Raw genomic sequence first — 13,713 nt, 5'->3', positions numbered from 1 at the left:
TTACACACCTCCCTTTGGACCAAAAAAATCACACCTACACCTGCAAACACACTTTGAAGTGAAAAAAAGACATGATACAAAAATGATACATATTTGATGAAAGAAAAAGTCAGTGCAAGTACTGCAAAAAATAGCATGTGCAGATGTATATAATGGTTATGTTCCTGTAGATGCCTCAAATATGACAGTTCAACAAGGAGTTAAATCCAAGGAAAACAAAGAAAGGTCATGAGCCAGTAAGGCAAGGCAAGGCAAGGCAAGTTTATTTGTATAGCACGTTTCAGCAACAAGGCAATTCAAGGTGCTTCACACAGAACATTGAAATACAACAACAGGGGGAAAGGAAACACATTTAAAACATTAGAAAAGAAGCAAGGTGATAAAAAAAAAAAAAAGCAAGTGGGATAAATCCCAAAAATATAAAAACACATTTATTGAAATAAGAGTTGCAGTGCAGAGTTTCGAAGTAAAATATAAAATTTAAAAAGTAAAAAGCCTTTTAGTCAAAGGCAGCAGTGAACAGGTGAGTCTTTAACCTTGACTTAAAAGAGCTCAGACTCTCAGCAGACCTGATATTTTCTGGTACTTTGTTCCAGATATACGGAGCATAGAAACTGAATGCTGATTCTCCATGTTTAGTTCTGACTTTTGGAACACAGAGCAGACCTGCACCAGATGACCTGAGTGGTCTTGATGGTTCATACTGGACTAGAAGGTCTTTGATGTATTTTGGGCCTAAACCATTCAATGCTTTATATGCTAGCAAAAGAATTTTAAAGTCTATTCTCTGAGAGACAGGGAGCCAGTGTAGAGACCTCAGAACTGGAGTGATGTGGTCCACTCTCTTGGTCTTAGTAAGGACTCGAGCTGCAGCGTTCTGGATCAGTTGCAATTGTCTGATTGACTTTTTAGGCAGACCAGAGAAGATACTGTTACAGTAGTCAACTCGACTAAAGATAAATGCATGGACAAGTTTTTCAAGGTCCTGCTGCGACATCAGACCTTTAATCCTAGAAATATTCTTGAGGTGATAGTAAGCTGGCTTTGTAATTGTTTGTATGTGTTTTTTAAAATTCAGGTCTGAATCCATGACACCCAGATTCCTGGCCTGGTCTGAGGTTTTTAACTGAAGTGACTGGAGCTGCATGCTGATTTTAAGACGTTCCTCCTTGGGTCCAAAAACAACTACCTCAGTTTTTCCTCTGTTTAACTTAAGAAAATTATGGCACATCCATTCAGATAAGCAAGTTTCCTTACAATTTAGTACAAAACTTAAGCGATATTTTAATAATGTGGATAAAACACAATAATGAGATGACTGTGTTTCCACTGACTGATGTTCTGCAACTTCTCTTCTGGTGATAACATTCCTAGGAGCAATAAATAACAGTCATTATTTCCAATCCAAGGCCACGTAGACGTGTTATAGAGCCATGTTGGAAAGACAAGCCCCTTATACTTGGGAGCGTCCACGTATGAGGGATTTTTGGGAGGCGATAGCCCACAATTTCACAGAGGAATTGTGCATTCAAAACTTTCTGATGACGTCCCCAACTTCTGAAGAGTTATGTGATGCAATATCAGCTCTTGTAGCTCCTGCTGCATCACACAGGAGCCAATTCCTACCAACAAGAACATAGCCATAGCATCATGTGACCTAGAAAAGACAAAAAAGGGTTTCCATTGCAGTTTTGCCAAATAATACTTTTTCAAAACAACTGAAATACCACCTCATAGCGTGTTATAGCATGATGTGATCGCCATATTGACTCCAGTAGGAGTGAGACCAAGCTCTGACCCATGAGCCATTACATTCCCTCGGTTAAATCAAAGCACATCACTGCAGACCTGAGATCAAAAGCAGGACTGTAGTCCTGAACCAAAATGGCTGCCAGTGAAAACTCTCCCCTGTCTGATCCAGTGTGTTCGTGCTGCTGCTGGGAGAGGAGCAGAAACCAAGCAGCTGATCACAGTTTCAGTGAAGCACTCGAGTTTCAGTGGTTGCCAGCTAAAGACTGGTAACTGAAGCTGGGCTTGTACAGGAAGCAAACAGAGGAGATGTAAGGTTCTGAGCCATATGAATGAAGCAGAGGAACTGTGGTTACTAATTAAGCTATCATCTGAAACATGATCTGTTTCCTCCGCTGTGGTTACCATGTGAGAGTGTCATAATTGACCACTGTGTTGTTTACAACTCTCTCCCCCTCAACATGCACAATTAACATTGTCATGGTTACAGGAAACGCTATCCCACTGGATGACTCCTTGGTGAAACCACATCACACACATGGATAAACACCAGTTACTCATCTGAACAGGTCTTGACGAGGCACTGTGAGTCCCACACCCAGCCCGTAAGAGGACATCCAGCTCATTTCATTTCATTTAGTCATTCTGACCTGAGTCAGATATTATTCAGCTGTCACTTTATTAGCTAGAAAGGACCCCTGACCAACCTGAGTGTGTGTGTGTTTGTGGCTGTGTGTGCAGGAAGAGACCAGCAGCTCCAGAGACAAGGTGAGTACTTCCACTTGGACTAACAGACCAGCTCATGTTCAAATGTCTGCAGAGGACCTAAAGAAAAAAAAGGAAAAAAGGCAATGACCAACTTGCCAAGGAATGTCTGAAAAATGGGGAAAAAAATAAAAGTTAACAGGAAAATTAATTGAAAATTAGATGTGGGGAGAATATTAGATATCCAAAACAGGAAAAATGTCTAGAAAACTGTTTTTATAACTAAAAAATCAACCAAATCACATATTTATGTTACAGGGGATTTTTTTTTTTTTTGCACTTCCTTGCTATAATTTTTTTTTGATTTTCTTTCTTTATGTTTCTTATTTTCAATACATTTTTTCATAGTGTTTTACTTATTTCTTACTATTTTGGGGGGATGATTTCTTGTTAAGTTGCTCATCGCATTCGTCACACATTTATAAAAGAAATCAAACCAGGTTTGATCAGGTTTCAAAAGGTTAATGATGTTTGTAAATGGCTACTATAGGTGTATCAACATTTTGGTGATAATCTGACGAAAAGAACAAGTGAAGGTAATGTGAAGTAAATCCAGTACAGCAACGGCCAGAGTGTTCATCATCAACGTTCTTCATTGCTCCACTCCGCCCTTTCTGAACCACTGAGGAATCCAGTGATAGGATTCCTCAGTGGTTTCAGAAGGGGTTAAATAACATTTCAAAGTTAGGCTATAAGGCAAAGGCATGGCACATGGGTCCCTTGACCATTGACCTCAGGATGTCTTAATGACAATGGGTTCTATGGGTGCCCATGAGTCTCCCCTTTACAGACATGCCCACTTTATGCTCATCCCATGTGGTTTCTTGCTGTCATTTGATTCAAGCAAGCAAACCCACTGCGTCTATGAAGTTAAATAAACTTTGTTTTCTGTCTGTTTCAGATGCCTCTCAAAACCCTGATGCCATTTTTAGCAGTGGTGTGTGTGTGCTGTGTGGAGGAGTGTGCGTGTTTCCCTAACGGCTCTGTGGCGTTCTCCTGTGGCAGCCTGACGCCTGTGCACCCGCCCTTCAGCCCCACCACCAGCAGCCCACCCTTCATGCTGTTTGCGTCCAGCACTGCCTACAGGCCTGCTGATGTCATCACAGGTACATGAGTGCAGCTGCACCGCTTAGCAGCTACAGTCCATGTTACAGCAGTGCACCGGAGCACTGCTTTATGTGAAGCCAGCATTTTATATTTAACATTTCAAGTTTGTTACATTCTGTGCATGTTTTCCTCTAGTCATAGTGAGGGTGAGGTGAAGACCTCACCCCTTTCCACCAAATAAGCTCTGCCATGAGGAAGACTTTGCTGCTCACAGTAGTGTTTTCTTTGTCTCTGAGGAATAAATCACCAGTGAGACAGCTATTGGTGGTTAAACAGAAAGAAAAAAATCAAAATAACAACTCATGTAATGTTTTAATACTGACATATGTTAGTATACCATCATTTTTCGACCATACCACCTGTGCTAGTTTATTTTTCAACATACAGTATGTATTCTAGATATTTACCATTACACTCCTTTGATTTGACTATGATTTCTTTCCCCAGATTTACAGTGGAATAACATTAAATATATGATGTTAAAACAACTGTGAATATTCATCCTTTTAAATCAAAATTTATTGTCTTAGCATCACCAAATTTAACATAAAAGGACAATTCAACCATTTGGTAAAACATAGTTTTAGACAGTAAAATATCAAACTCACCAGATAACTTCACCCTACACACGCACACACACACAGGCATATGCTCATTTATTTATTTTTTTGACATATTTTCTCTCCCCTTCCCCCCTTCCAATTTTCCTCTCTCCCTTTCTTCCTCTCTGTATTATCCCCCCTCCTCTCACCCCTTTTGCCTCCTCCAGTTATACTTTGTACTCCCCTCTAATCCTCCCTGACCTCCCATCCCAGGGGTGGTATTGTGCAACAGGTCAGAGGTCAAAGGTCGTGTTTAGAGGAACTTACTCTGATCTCACACATTTCTGTTACCAAGGAGCTTTATTGGACACGTTGAACAAACATTTTAATGATTTTTTTTTTTTTCTTAAATGCCCTCTTACTCTCCCTGCTCCTCCTCTTTCACCCATGTTACCTCTCTGTGCCTCTGGTCCATTCCTGCTGCAGTCAGTCTGTGTAATATGAACATATCTGCCTCTCTGACTGTCTCCTCGCAGTGACGCTGGAGGTGATGCAGAACAGCTCCACAGAGTTCCAGGGTTTTATGTTACAGGCCAGGAGCGGACAGGGACAAGGTAAGAACACTCTCATGTCTGGACCCTCTTTAGTGGAACACAGCACCTTAAAGGTCCAGTGTGTGGGGTTTAGTGACATCTAGTGGTGAGGGTGCAGAACTGAATCTTCTTCAGTGTGCCAACCAGACTTTGGTTTGTCCACTCTTAGCTACTGTAGAGACAATAGGACTCACTCCCATAGATGTATAAGTATACCTTTACTAAGATGGTGCCTTCAGTTCAAGTCAATTCAATTTTATTTATAGAGCCCATTATCACAAATCACCGTTTGCCTCAGAGGGCTTTACAGCATACGACATCCCTCTGCCTTTAGACCCTCACATCACCTAAGGAAAAACTCCCAAAAAAGATACAGTGTTACGGGGGGGCGGGGGGGATTCAGGAAGAGCGGCAGAGGATGATGAGGGATCCCTCTTCCAGGACGGACAGATGTGCAATAGATGTCGTAAATAACAATGGAATTATAATTATGACAAAAAAGGAAAGAGAGAGAGGAAGAGAGGGGGAGAGAGGCACAGCAATAATGGAAACAGACGCATGTCAAATTACAATAATGATAGGTGTAAAATTAGTAAATGCCCTCCATGATAATATTGAGGGTGTTGATCAGAGTCCGTGTGTATATTGATAGTGGAGGCGTGGCTTATAATAATGGCAGTAGACGGTTGCGTCAAGCACGAACACAGGCGTAGCTTCAGACAGGACTACAGTAGTGGCAAAACCAAGCCAGAGCGAGCCAGGAGTAAAGTATCAGTGCAGCCATAGCACAAGGACGATCAAAGGCAGGGTCACAGCACCAGCACAGCTATCACCATGATCAGGCGCAGCCAAGATTGCAGCCAGGATCCGGGAAAACTAGTAAACAAGGAAGCACAAATGCTCCGGAAAGGCAACAGAATTAGCATAATGCAGTAAACACACATGAGCATTTCCAGATGGAGGGAGCAAGAGAAGGAAAAAGGAGTCAGTGTATCATAGAAAGTCCCCTGGCAGTTCAAGGTGTGCTGACAACAGATGTCTCTTTTACAGTGGTGGTCTATGGTCAAAATGCTTTTTAGGCTGCAGGGTTTAGAGATCTACAAGAAGTACTGTGATGTTAGTATTTTGGCGACTGTGGTTCAGGTTGTAGAAGGCGTCACCCTTTAATTGGATAGTTCGATTCCCATCTACTCCACTCTGCATGTCAAAGTTTTCTAAAAAGTATTCTAAAATACTGAACCCCAATTTACTCCTAATGGCTGCTCCATCAATGTGTGTGTAAATGTATAAAAACTAAGTAGCAGGTGGCACCTTGTATGGTAGCCTTTGCCACCAGTGTGTTAATGTGGCATGTAGTGTAAAGCACCGCCACAGCTTTTTTTTTAGTTTTCTCTGTTGGTGCCTCATACTTTTACCAACATGTACGTCACCTGAAAACAGTGTCATCTATTTACAGTTACAGCAAGTAAAAACAGTTTTTAATGTTAATGTTTTTTATGTTAATGTTTTTCTTTGTCAGGAAATACAGGTGAAGACACATTGTGAGAAGCTTGATTTATTTATTGCCTTAACTATTTTTGGAATGTTTTTGTGCCACAGTAGCTGTGCTTAATCAAGTCAGAATCCAAAATACTTTATCGATCCCCATCCGGGACATATGTTTTGCTACAGTCGCTGTGCAGTAAAGCATAGAGAACTGTAAAAAAGTAGAAAATAAGTAAAATATAAATTTTTAATTTAAAAAGTGCATTATACTTAATTTTTTTCATTATGTATGAAGCCTTCAGTTGTGTGTTTTCTGTTTACAGCTGTGCAGTGGCCTGTAGGAAAGTTCACTAACATCAATACCACCCTATTCTCTGCACTCAGCTGCAACAACATGGAGGTACGTGTGAATGTTTTATGCCAACTGTTTCTGACTAAACCTGGCAGCATGCTAACAGACTGTAAAAAGCAGAGCAAAACCTCTAATGGCTTAAAGTTCTGTTTCAGTTAGTGCTAATGTTTGGCTACATGTTGAACCAGAGCATCACTTGAGTTTATTGAGGCACGTGAGGATGCTAAAACTCAGTGGTCGGACATATTGGCTAGATCCTAAATATGAGGTCCTGTACGCTTTCATCCTTTACCTCATGTTGTAACTTGTCACATCTTATTGCAAATTGTGACACAGCTGTATTTGCACCAGTTGCTACGTTCATTATTTTTATGCAGTCTTTGGTTGAACCCTATGTTACAGAGTTGGACCTAAAACCTCATTCCCACTTCAGGGAGGACACAGCCTCTGTACATGTGGCACCCTCTCTATACTCAGAGCCACCAGGCACCCCACATTTGCCTTTTTAATGGTCAAATTATTCAGCAGTAGCCACTGGTATTTTTTGCCTCCGTCTCTGCTACGAAAAATATTTTTTCTCATGTATCTCACTTTTCCCTGAGTAACTTGGAAAATAGTGAGTCAAAGTAAATGGTTTTGTATTTTTACCTGTGTGTGTGTGTGTGTGTGTGTGTGTGTGTGCGTGTTCTTGTGCAGAACTCGACTGTCAGTCAGGCTTCAGGAGTTAAGAGGAAGAAAGTAGAGTTGACCTGGGAGGCGCCTAGCAACAGTGACTATGGAGATATCTACTTCAGGTAGAGAAGGTTGCACTCACACCTGCCTTCTGGCTGGTGGGGTTGTAGCATGTAGTGGCATCTAGTGTGCAGTTTGCAGATTGCAACCAACCTGTCTGTGGTTAACACAAGCTGAAGAGACTTTCATCGTTTGCTCTACAACATAAAATATGTAATTAAGGCTGTACCCAATTCAGAATTATGCCAATTGTATTGGACAGTTTGTTTTGTTTTTCATACAAAGTTAGAAAGTTTGACTGGGGCTCCATGTCGTTCAGGGTGACAGCAGCATTCATGTAATATCATAAACTAGCACACAGTGCTACTGATAGGTCATAAATGTGCAGCAATATCTTTTTGCTGACACTTAATATCAACAAAAGCCAGAGACTTATCCGTTTTAGTTGCTGTGAGCTGCATATTCACCATTCTGTAGCAGATGGTCTCTCCTCTCTCCTCCTCTGAGCTGCTGCCAGCATGTCTGCCGCTGCTTGTACCAAAGAGTAGTATGAAAGTCAAGAGCACTCACTTTGCAGTAAAATCTAGGGACCAAAACGTCCTCAGAAGTACACTGCACAGAATGTGCACTGATGTGTTGAATCTCTGACTTGTATGGGGCAGCCCTAGTAAATACCTCATGGATTTTTAAGTGTCTTAAAAAGGTGGTTGCTAACAAGTGGCTAAATGAGACTACAGAACGTCTTCACACCGAACACAACTTTACAGCCTTGATGTGGTGGCAACGTTGGAGTCATGCATTTGCCGGGCAGATTGTAGCCCAATATTGACTTTTTACTTCTGGCAATTTTATTTAGGCTTAAAAAATCCTAAAAGTGGTGTTAATTTTTGAAGATTATCTTGCTGAACAATATGTGTAAGTTTCTTAAACATTTTTTTGCCACCAAGCTTTTTTTCTGTATGACTTAAAATCTAATGAAAAAGTCCTATAGGCTTTTTTAAGTGGAACCAGGGCGATGCTAGCTTCCGTGTCAACCTACACGGCAATGCCGGGCGTTTCCATTATTGCTGTGCATCTCTCCCCCTCTCCCCCTCTCCCCCTCTCTCTTTCTCTTTCCTTTTTTTGCCATGATTGTATTTCATTTGTTATTACAATTATTATTACGACATCTATTGCACGTCTGTCCATCCTGGAAGAGGGATCCCTCATCATCCTCTGCCGCTCTTCCTGAATTTTCTTTCTTTCTTTTTCCCCCCGTTACAGGGGTTCATTTTCGGGAGTTGGGTGATGTGAGGGTCTGAGGGCAGAGGGATATCGTACATTGTAAAGCCCTCTGAGGCAAACCGTGTTTTGTGAAAATGGGCTTTCGAAATAAAATTGACTTGACTTGACTTGACTTGATAATTTTGTTGACACATTCATTCGTCTTCATGTCTCTGATCTGGCAGTGCCTCTGTGGTCCAGGACTACACCACATTCTGGGTGCAACTCAGCAGCCGCACTCTGACACTGGACAGCAGTGGAAACTCTGCAGCTGGAGTGAGTACTATGACTGATTAGGCACATTTTTATTACAGATTGAGAGATATTTTTAAATTGTGGATAAAACACAATTATGACATGATATGATATGATATGCTGCATCATGAGGGAGCCAGTTCCTAATGACAAGCACATAGCCATAGCATCATGTGACCTAGAAAAGACAAAAAAAGTGTTTCCATTGCAGTTTTGGGATATATATGGTGTTTTCCAACCACCTGAAAAACCACCTCACACGAGCGTAAAAACTTTTTTTCCCATAAATGGAGGTTGTTGTTTTTTTAATTTAAATGTTTCCATTAAGCATATTTTATTTTCAGATTTTAATTTGTGCAATTTGAGGGTTAATGGAAACCCGCCTACAGACAGACAAACTGACTGATGGGGCTGCACTGGGATGCTGACATGTTTCTTTGTCTCTCTACAGGTCTTTTCCTCCTCAGTGCTGCTCTTCATCAATCTGCTGAGTCTGTCTGCCTACTGCTGAGACGGACGCACGCGCTCTCGCACACACGCGCGCGCACACACACACACACACACGCACGCACGCACGCACGCACGCACGCACGCACGCACGCACGCACACAAAAATATAACAGCTCCACCTACAGTAAGGAGATCACATGAACACAGGGGGCAGAAACAGGAGATGTACCCAGATGCAGGTGGTTTCCTGACAACCTCTCCAATCCAGCTCAGAGGCCAGGAAGCAGACTCAGGGGGAGAGCGCAGAGAGGGAGGCCACAAAACTTAAAATATATCTCTCTGTTGGGAATACAATCCTGAAAAAATCACCAAGGAACCTGATTTCTGGTGCACTGTTTCATTCTTTAGTGAAAGTTGTTCAGACAGTGTTGTACTTGCTAGCCTGGATTTGAATATTAGCCCTCTGTATCCATAAAGCAGGAGATTTACTCACCACACCACAAAGAAGGAATGGCTTTCCCACACCTTCTGACGACTGAGGTAATGATGTCACGTGCAAATCTGGGGTTCTTTTTTGTGTGTGCTTAAAACACTTACCACAGTCAAAATATTAGAGGTACAATTCTGAAAATAAAATAACACAATTCTGCTGACTTCAGGCGTATTGTCAAATATTTTGGTGACATTTGGTTAAAAAATTGATAAAAACAGAAAATGTTGTGCATACAGTACAAATGACAAAATATGGATTATTACTGTGGCCTTACTGTTACACTAATAGCAATGCCATTTGAAACATGTGATATCTAGTGTCCAAAGGATGGAGGGTGTTTTAGTAGCATTTGAAAAAAAATACGAGTGAAGATATAGATGTCAACTGATTTAGCATATTCATGAAAATAAAGAGTAACAGACCTCTGAATTGACCATAGGATGCTGTGAGGCAAAATGACTTCAGCTGTAGGAGATTGTGGTGATTTATTATGTTTTTTTGAAGTTTGGAAAGTGAAATGTCTACAAATTTAGATTTATTGTAATAAGTCACGCCCATGTTGTGCAGTCACTACCAAATTTTTTGCCTCGATTGCATCATGACTGTAGATGGTGCATCCATGTGGTTCCCCCTCCCTGAGCTACCACCTTATCGTGGTGGAGGGGTTTGCGTGTCCCAATGATCTTAGGAGCTCAGTTGTCGGGGGCTTCATGCCCCTGGTAGGGTCACCCATGGCAAACAGGTCCTAGGGGAGGGACCAGACAAAGTGTAGCTCACAAGACCCCTATGATGACATCAATCAATGGTTCTGAGTTCCCCTCGCCCGGACGCGGGTCACCGGGGCCCCCCCCTGGAGCCAGGCCTGGGGGTGGGGCTCGATGGCGAGCGCCTGGTGGCCGGGCCTTTACCCATGGGGCCCGGCCGGGCACAGCCCGAAGAGGTGACATGGGACCTCCTTCCCGTGGGCTCACCACCCGTAGGAGGGGCCGTAGGGGTCGGGTGCAATGTGAGCTGGGCGGCAGCCGAAGGCGGGGACCTTGGCGGTCCGATCCTCGGCTGCAGAAGCTAGCTCTGGGGATGTGGAATGTCAGCTCTCTGGTGGGGAAGGAGCCTGAGCTGGTGCGCGAGGTTGAGAAGTGGTTAATCATGAAACATAAACTTTTTGCATTGGTGGCGCCCTCTAGTGGCACAATATCCCAACACTGCTCAGGGAAGCTCAAATTAAAAAAATCCAAACGTGCACTAAGTCTGGCTACAATTTCCTGCACCATTTTTGATTAATGAGTATTTACGTAAAATTGAACTTTAAAGACAAATGTTTAAAAATACATAACTTAAAGCAGATCAATATATGGACATTTCTTTGATAATTTTAGATCAGCAATGTCTGTAGATGATCCTGCCAAAGTTTTGGGACAATTGGCCAGACAGTCTGGGTATAGTTTTCAAAGTATGATCTTGAGAGAATAGAGAAAAAGCTGCAAAATTTGACATTTTAAAAGCCTGTTAGAGCAAAGGTGCAGATGAATTGAGAGATTAATATGGTGAAAGAATTTTGGTTTTAAGCCAGGATGTTTTTGAGATAATTGCCAAAATGTAGACTGTAGCAGTGCCACCTTGAGGTCACTGAGTGTCATCTTTTGTGCCTGAGTAGTGGGTGGAATTTGCATTTCCAGTGTCTCTTTTGTCCTCCATATGTCCTTGTCCATCCATCATCCAGGCTCCATGATGGTTGGTGTTATCACTGATGTAGTGATGAGCTCAGGGGGTAGCATGATTTCCTGTCACTGTGTCTATGTGTGACCAGGTAATACTTGATAGATCATCCTGTTACATCTCAGTTTCTTCATACATTGACAAACCACGTCATCACCTGCAGTTAGGGCTGCCACTTTCAGGGTGGAAAAATAACGGACACCTTGTGGTCCCATGCCAGAGGGACACAAATCAAGAGAGGGGTCTAAAGGGTCCTCACCCAGGAGATTTTGAGTGTCAGCACTTCATTTCCTGCATTCTGATGAATTCTCATGCACCACATAGAGATTTTTATGCATGAATTTTGAAGTGCCTGGCTACTCTTAACATGAATGAAAAGGAAATAAAGAGAAAATGAGAGTAAATAGTTAGCACTTTTTGAGAAAACCATAAAATTTCTAATATAGTTTGTCAGGAACCAGACAGACAAACTTGGACCCACAGAGCAGTCCAAACACGAATGAGTGTGAGTGAGTAGGTTTATTCCAAAACAGGGTCAGTACACAAAAGGCAGTCAAAACAGGCAACAGTACAAAAACACGAGGCGACAGGGAAATCCAATAAACAGTCTAAAGTAAAAAAAAACATAGAGCAGAGAATCAGGCTACGGTACAAAATCGCGAGGCAAAAAAGGGGAACAAAGGACTAACTGGTCAAACACAAGGAAACAGACACAGAGAGAACGCTAGAAAGTTGCATTCAGAAAGAGGCAGACAATCTGACAAAGACACATTGGGGAAGACAGGTATAAATAGGGAGGGGGAGACAACGAAACACAGGTGAAGACTATGAACAATCACACACACACAGGGAGTCAAGAAACCTCAAATGAAACACGAACAGGAAGTAGGGGAAAACCAGACACCAAAATGGTATCTCTCTCTCCTAATTTCACCTAAAGCCAAAGAAACTCATTTTGAAATGATAAATGATATTTACCCCTGTAATGAGTTTCTAAGACAAAGATTTAATATCGAGAGAAGTTTGTGAGTCCGAAATTGAAATTCTACAACATCTGTTCTTTATTTGTAAATATACAAGATCTTTTTGGGGATCATTTCAAAACTGGATATCTGAAAAGGACTCAAAACTGAATTATGAGCTCATTAAATTTGGTGTTTTAATGGAGAACAAAAAGGGAAAATATGTATAACACTATATTTATTTTGGCCAAACAATTTATTCACAGATGTCGATTTATGAAAATCAGACCAATATTTCTTGTCTTTATAAATAAGAATTTCAAAAAAGCACTGAAATATATTAGAACTAAACAAGCCTTGCACATAAATAGTTTGATTCCTATCTTATTTCCTGACTAGATCTCTGACTATATTTATTTTCTCCTTTTAAAAAAAAATATTCTTTTGATACTTGTGTGTTTTTGTTGTTATTTATTTTATGAAATGATGTTTAGTCTGTAATTTTACTAGATAATCCTATTCATGAATGTAAAAGCCAGTTTTTGGTTATGAATAAAGTTTAAAGGAGGAAAATAAAACAAAAAAACAGACACCAAAATAAAACAGGAAGTGACATACAACACAGACTAGGAAGTGGAGGAAAACCAGATACCAAAATAAAACAGGAAGTGACATACAACACAGACTAGGAAGTGGGGGAAAACCAGATACCAAAATAAAACAGGAAGTGACATACAACACAGTCTAAGACCTGACATAGTTAGGCCATTCCATAATGTTTATATTCAGATGTGGAGGGAACTCAGAATTGACCTCTGGGGACTGTGAGAGGTCAAATCCAAGATGGCCGCTAGTCCTCACCATCCGATGTTCAAACATGTTGAATTTTAGAACCAACAGTGCAGAAAAACCGTTGAGATGTCATTTCCAACTAAAGTGGGGATGCCCCAAGAAAAAACATTAATGTCATTCCATTTTGACACTATAGGGATAATAATACCTAAGGATTAACAGAACCGACCCCTGGTGCTAGTCTATTTTTTGAAATAATGATGATCATTTTTAATGTACTTTCTAGCCAGCTGTCCACTCAAAGAGCCTTTACACTACATGCCATATTCACCCATTCACACACATATTCATACACAGATGGCTGAGGATAGGCTCAGTGTCAACGGTGTGAAGGGGGTACAGATGAAAAAGGAAAGGGGGGGGCGGGGTTCACAGCAATAATGGTAACAATAGCATA

The 13,713-nt window shown here is 41.3% G+C and overlaps 1 protein-coding gene across 1 annotated transcript; it reads left to right on the top strand.

The window, feature by feature from the left end:
- Nucleotides 1-2,269: 2,269 nt before the first annotated feature.
- Nucleotides 2,270-9,427, top strand: LOC121951004 (ferric reductase 1-like). The gene is made up of 8 exons (XM_088085320.1): nucleotides 2,270-2,354; nucleotides 2,491-2,517; nucleotides 3,416-3,620; nucleotides 4,700-4,777; nucleotides 6,565-6,641; nucleotides 7,290-7,387; nucleotides 8,774-8,864; nucleotides 9,295-9,427. Exons 3-8 carry the CDS (start codon nucleotides 3,416-3,418, stop codon nucleotides 9,352-9,354), a joined length of 609 nt encoding a protein of 202 aa, XP_087941446.1. The 5' UTR covers nucleotides 2,270-2,354; nucleotides 2,491-2,517; the 3' UTR covers nucleotides 9,355-9,427.
- The last annotated feature ends 4,286 nt before the right edge of the window (nucleotides 9,428-13,713 follow it).

The sequence above is a fragment of the Plectropomus leopardus genome, chromosome 12 (assembly GCF_026936395.1).
Source record: "Plectropomus leopardus strain MGB_pleo_1.0 chromosome 12, ASM2693639v1, whole genome shotgun sequence".
In the NCBI taxonomy this organism is placed as follows: Eukaryota; Metazoa; Chordata; class Actinopteri; order Perciformes; family Serranidae; genus Plectropomus; species Plectropomus leopardus.
The sequence above is the reverse complement of the archived record's forward strand: the minus strand, read 5'-3'. Positions and strand labels throughout refer to the sequence as shown.

Coding starts and splice junctions, on each gene's coding strand:
- LOC121951004 (XM_088085320.1), top strand. CDS start 3,416: ATGCCTCTCAAAACCCTGATGCCATTTTTAGCAGTGGTGTGTGTGTGC. Junction 6,642..7,289: donor TCAGCTGCAACAACATGGAG/GTACGTGTGAAT, acceptor GTTCTTGTGCAG/AACTCGACTGTCAGTCAGGC. Junction 7,388..8,773: donor TATGGAGATATCTACTTCAG/GTAGAGAAGGTT, acceptor CTGATCTGGCAG/TGCCTCTGTGGTCCAGGACT.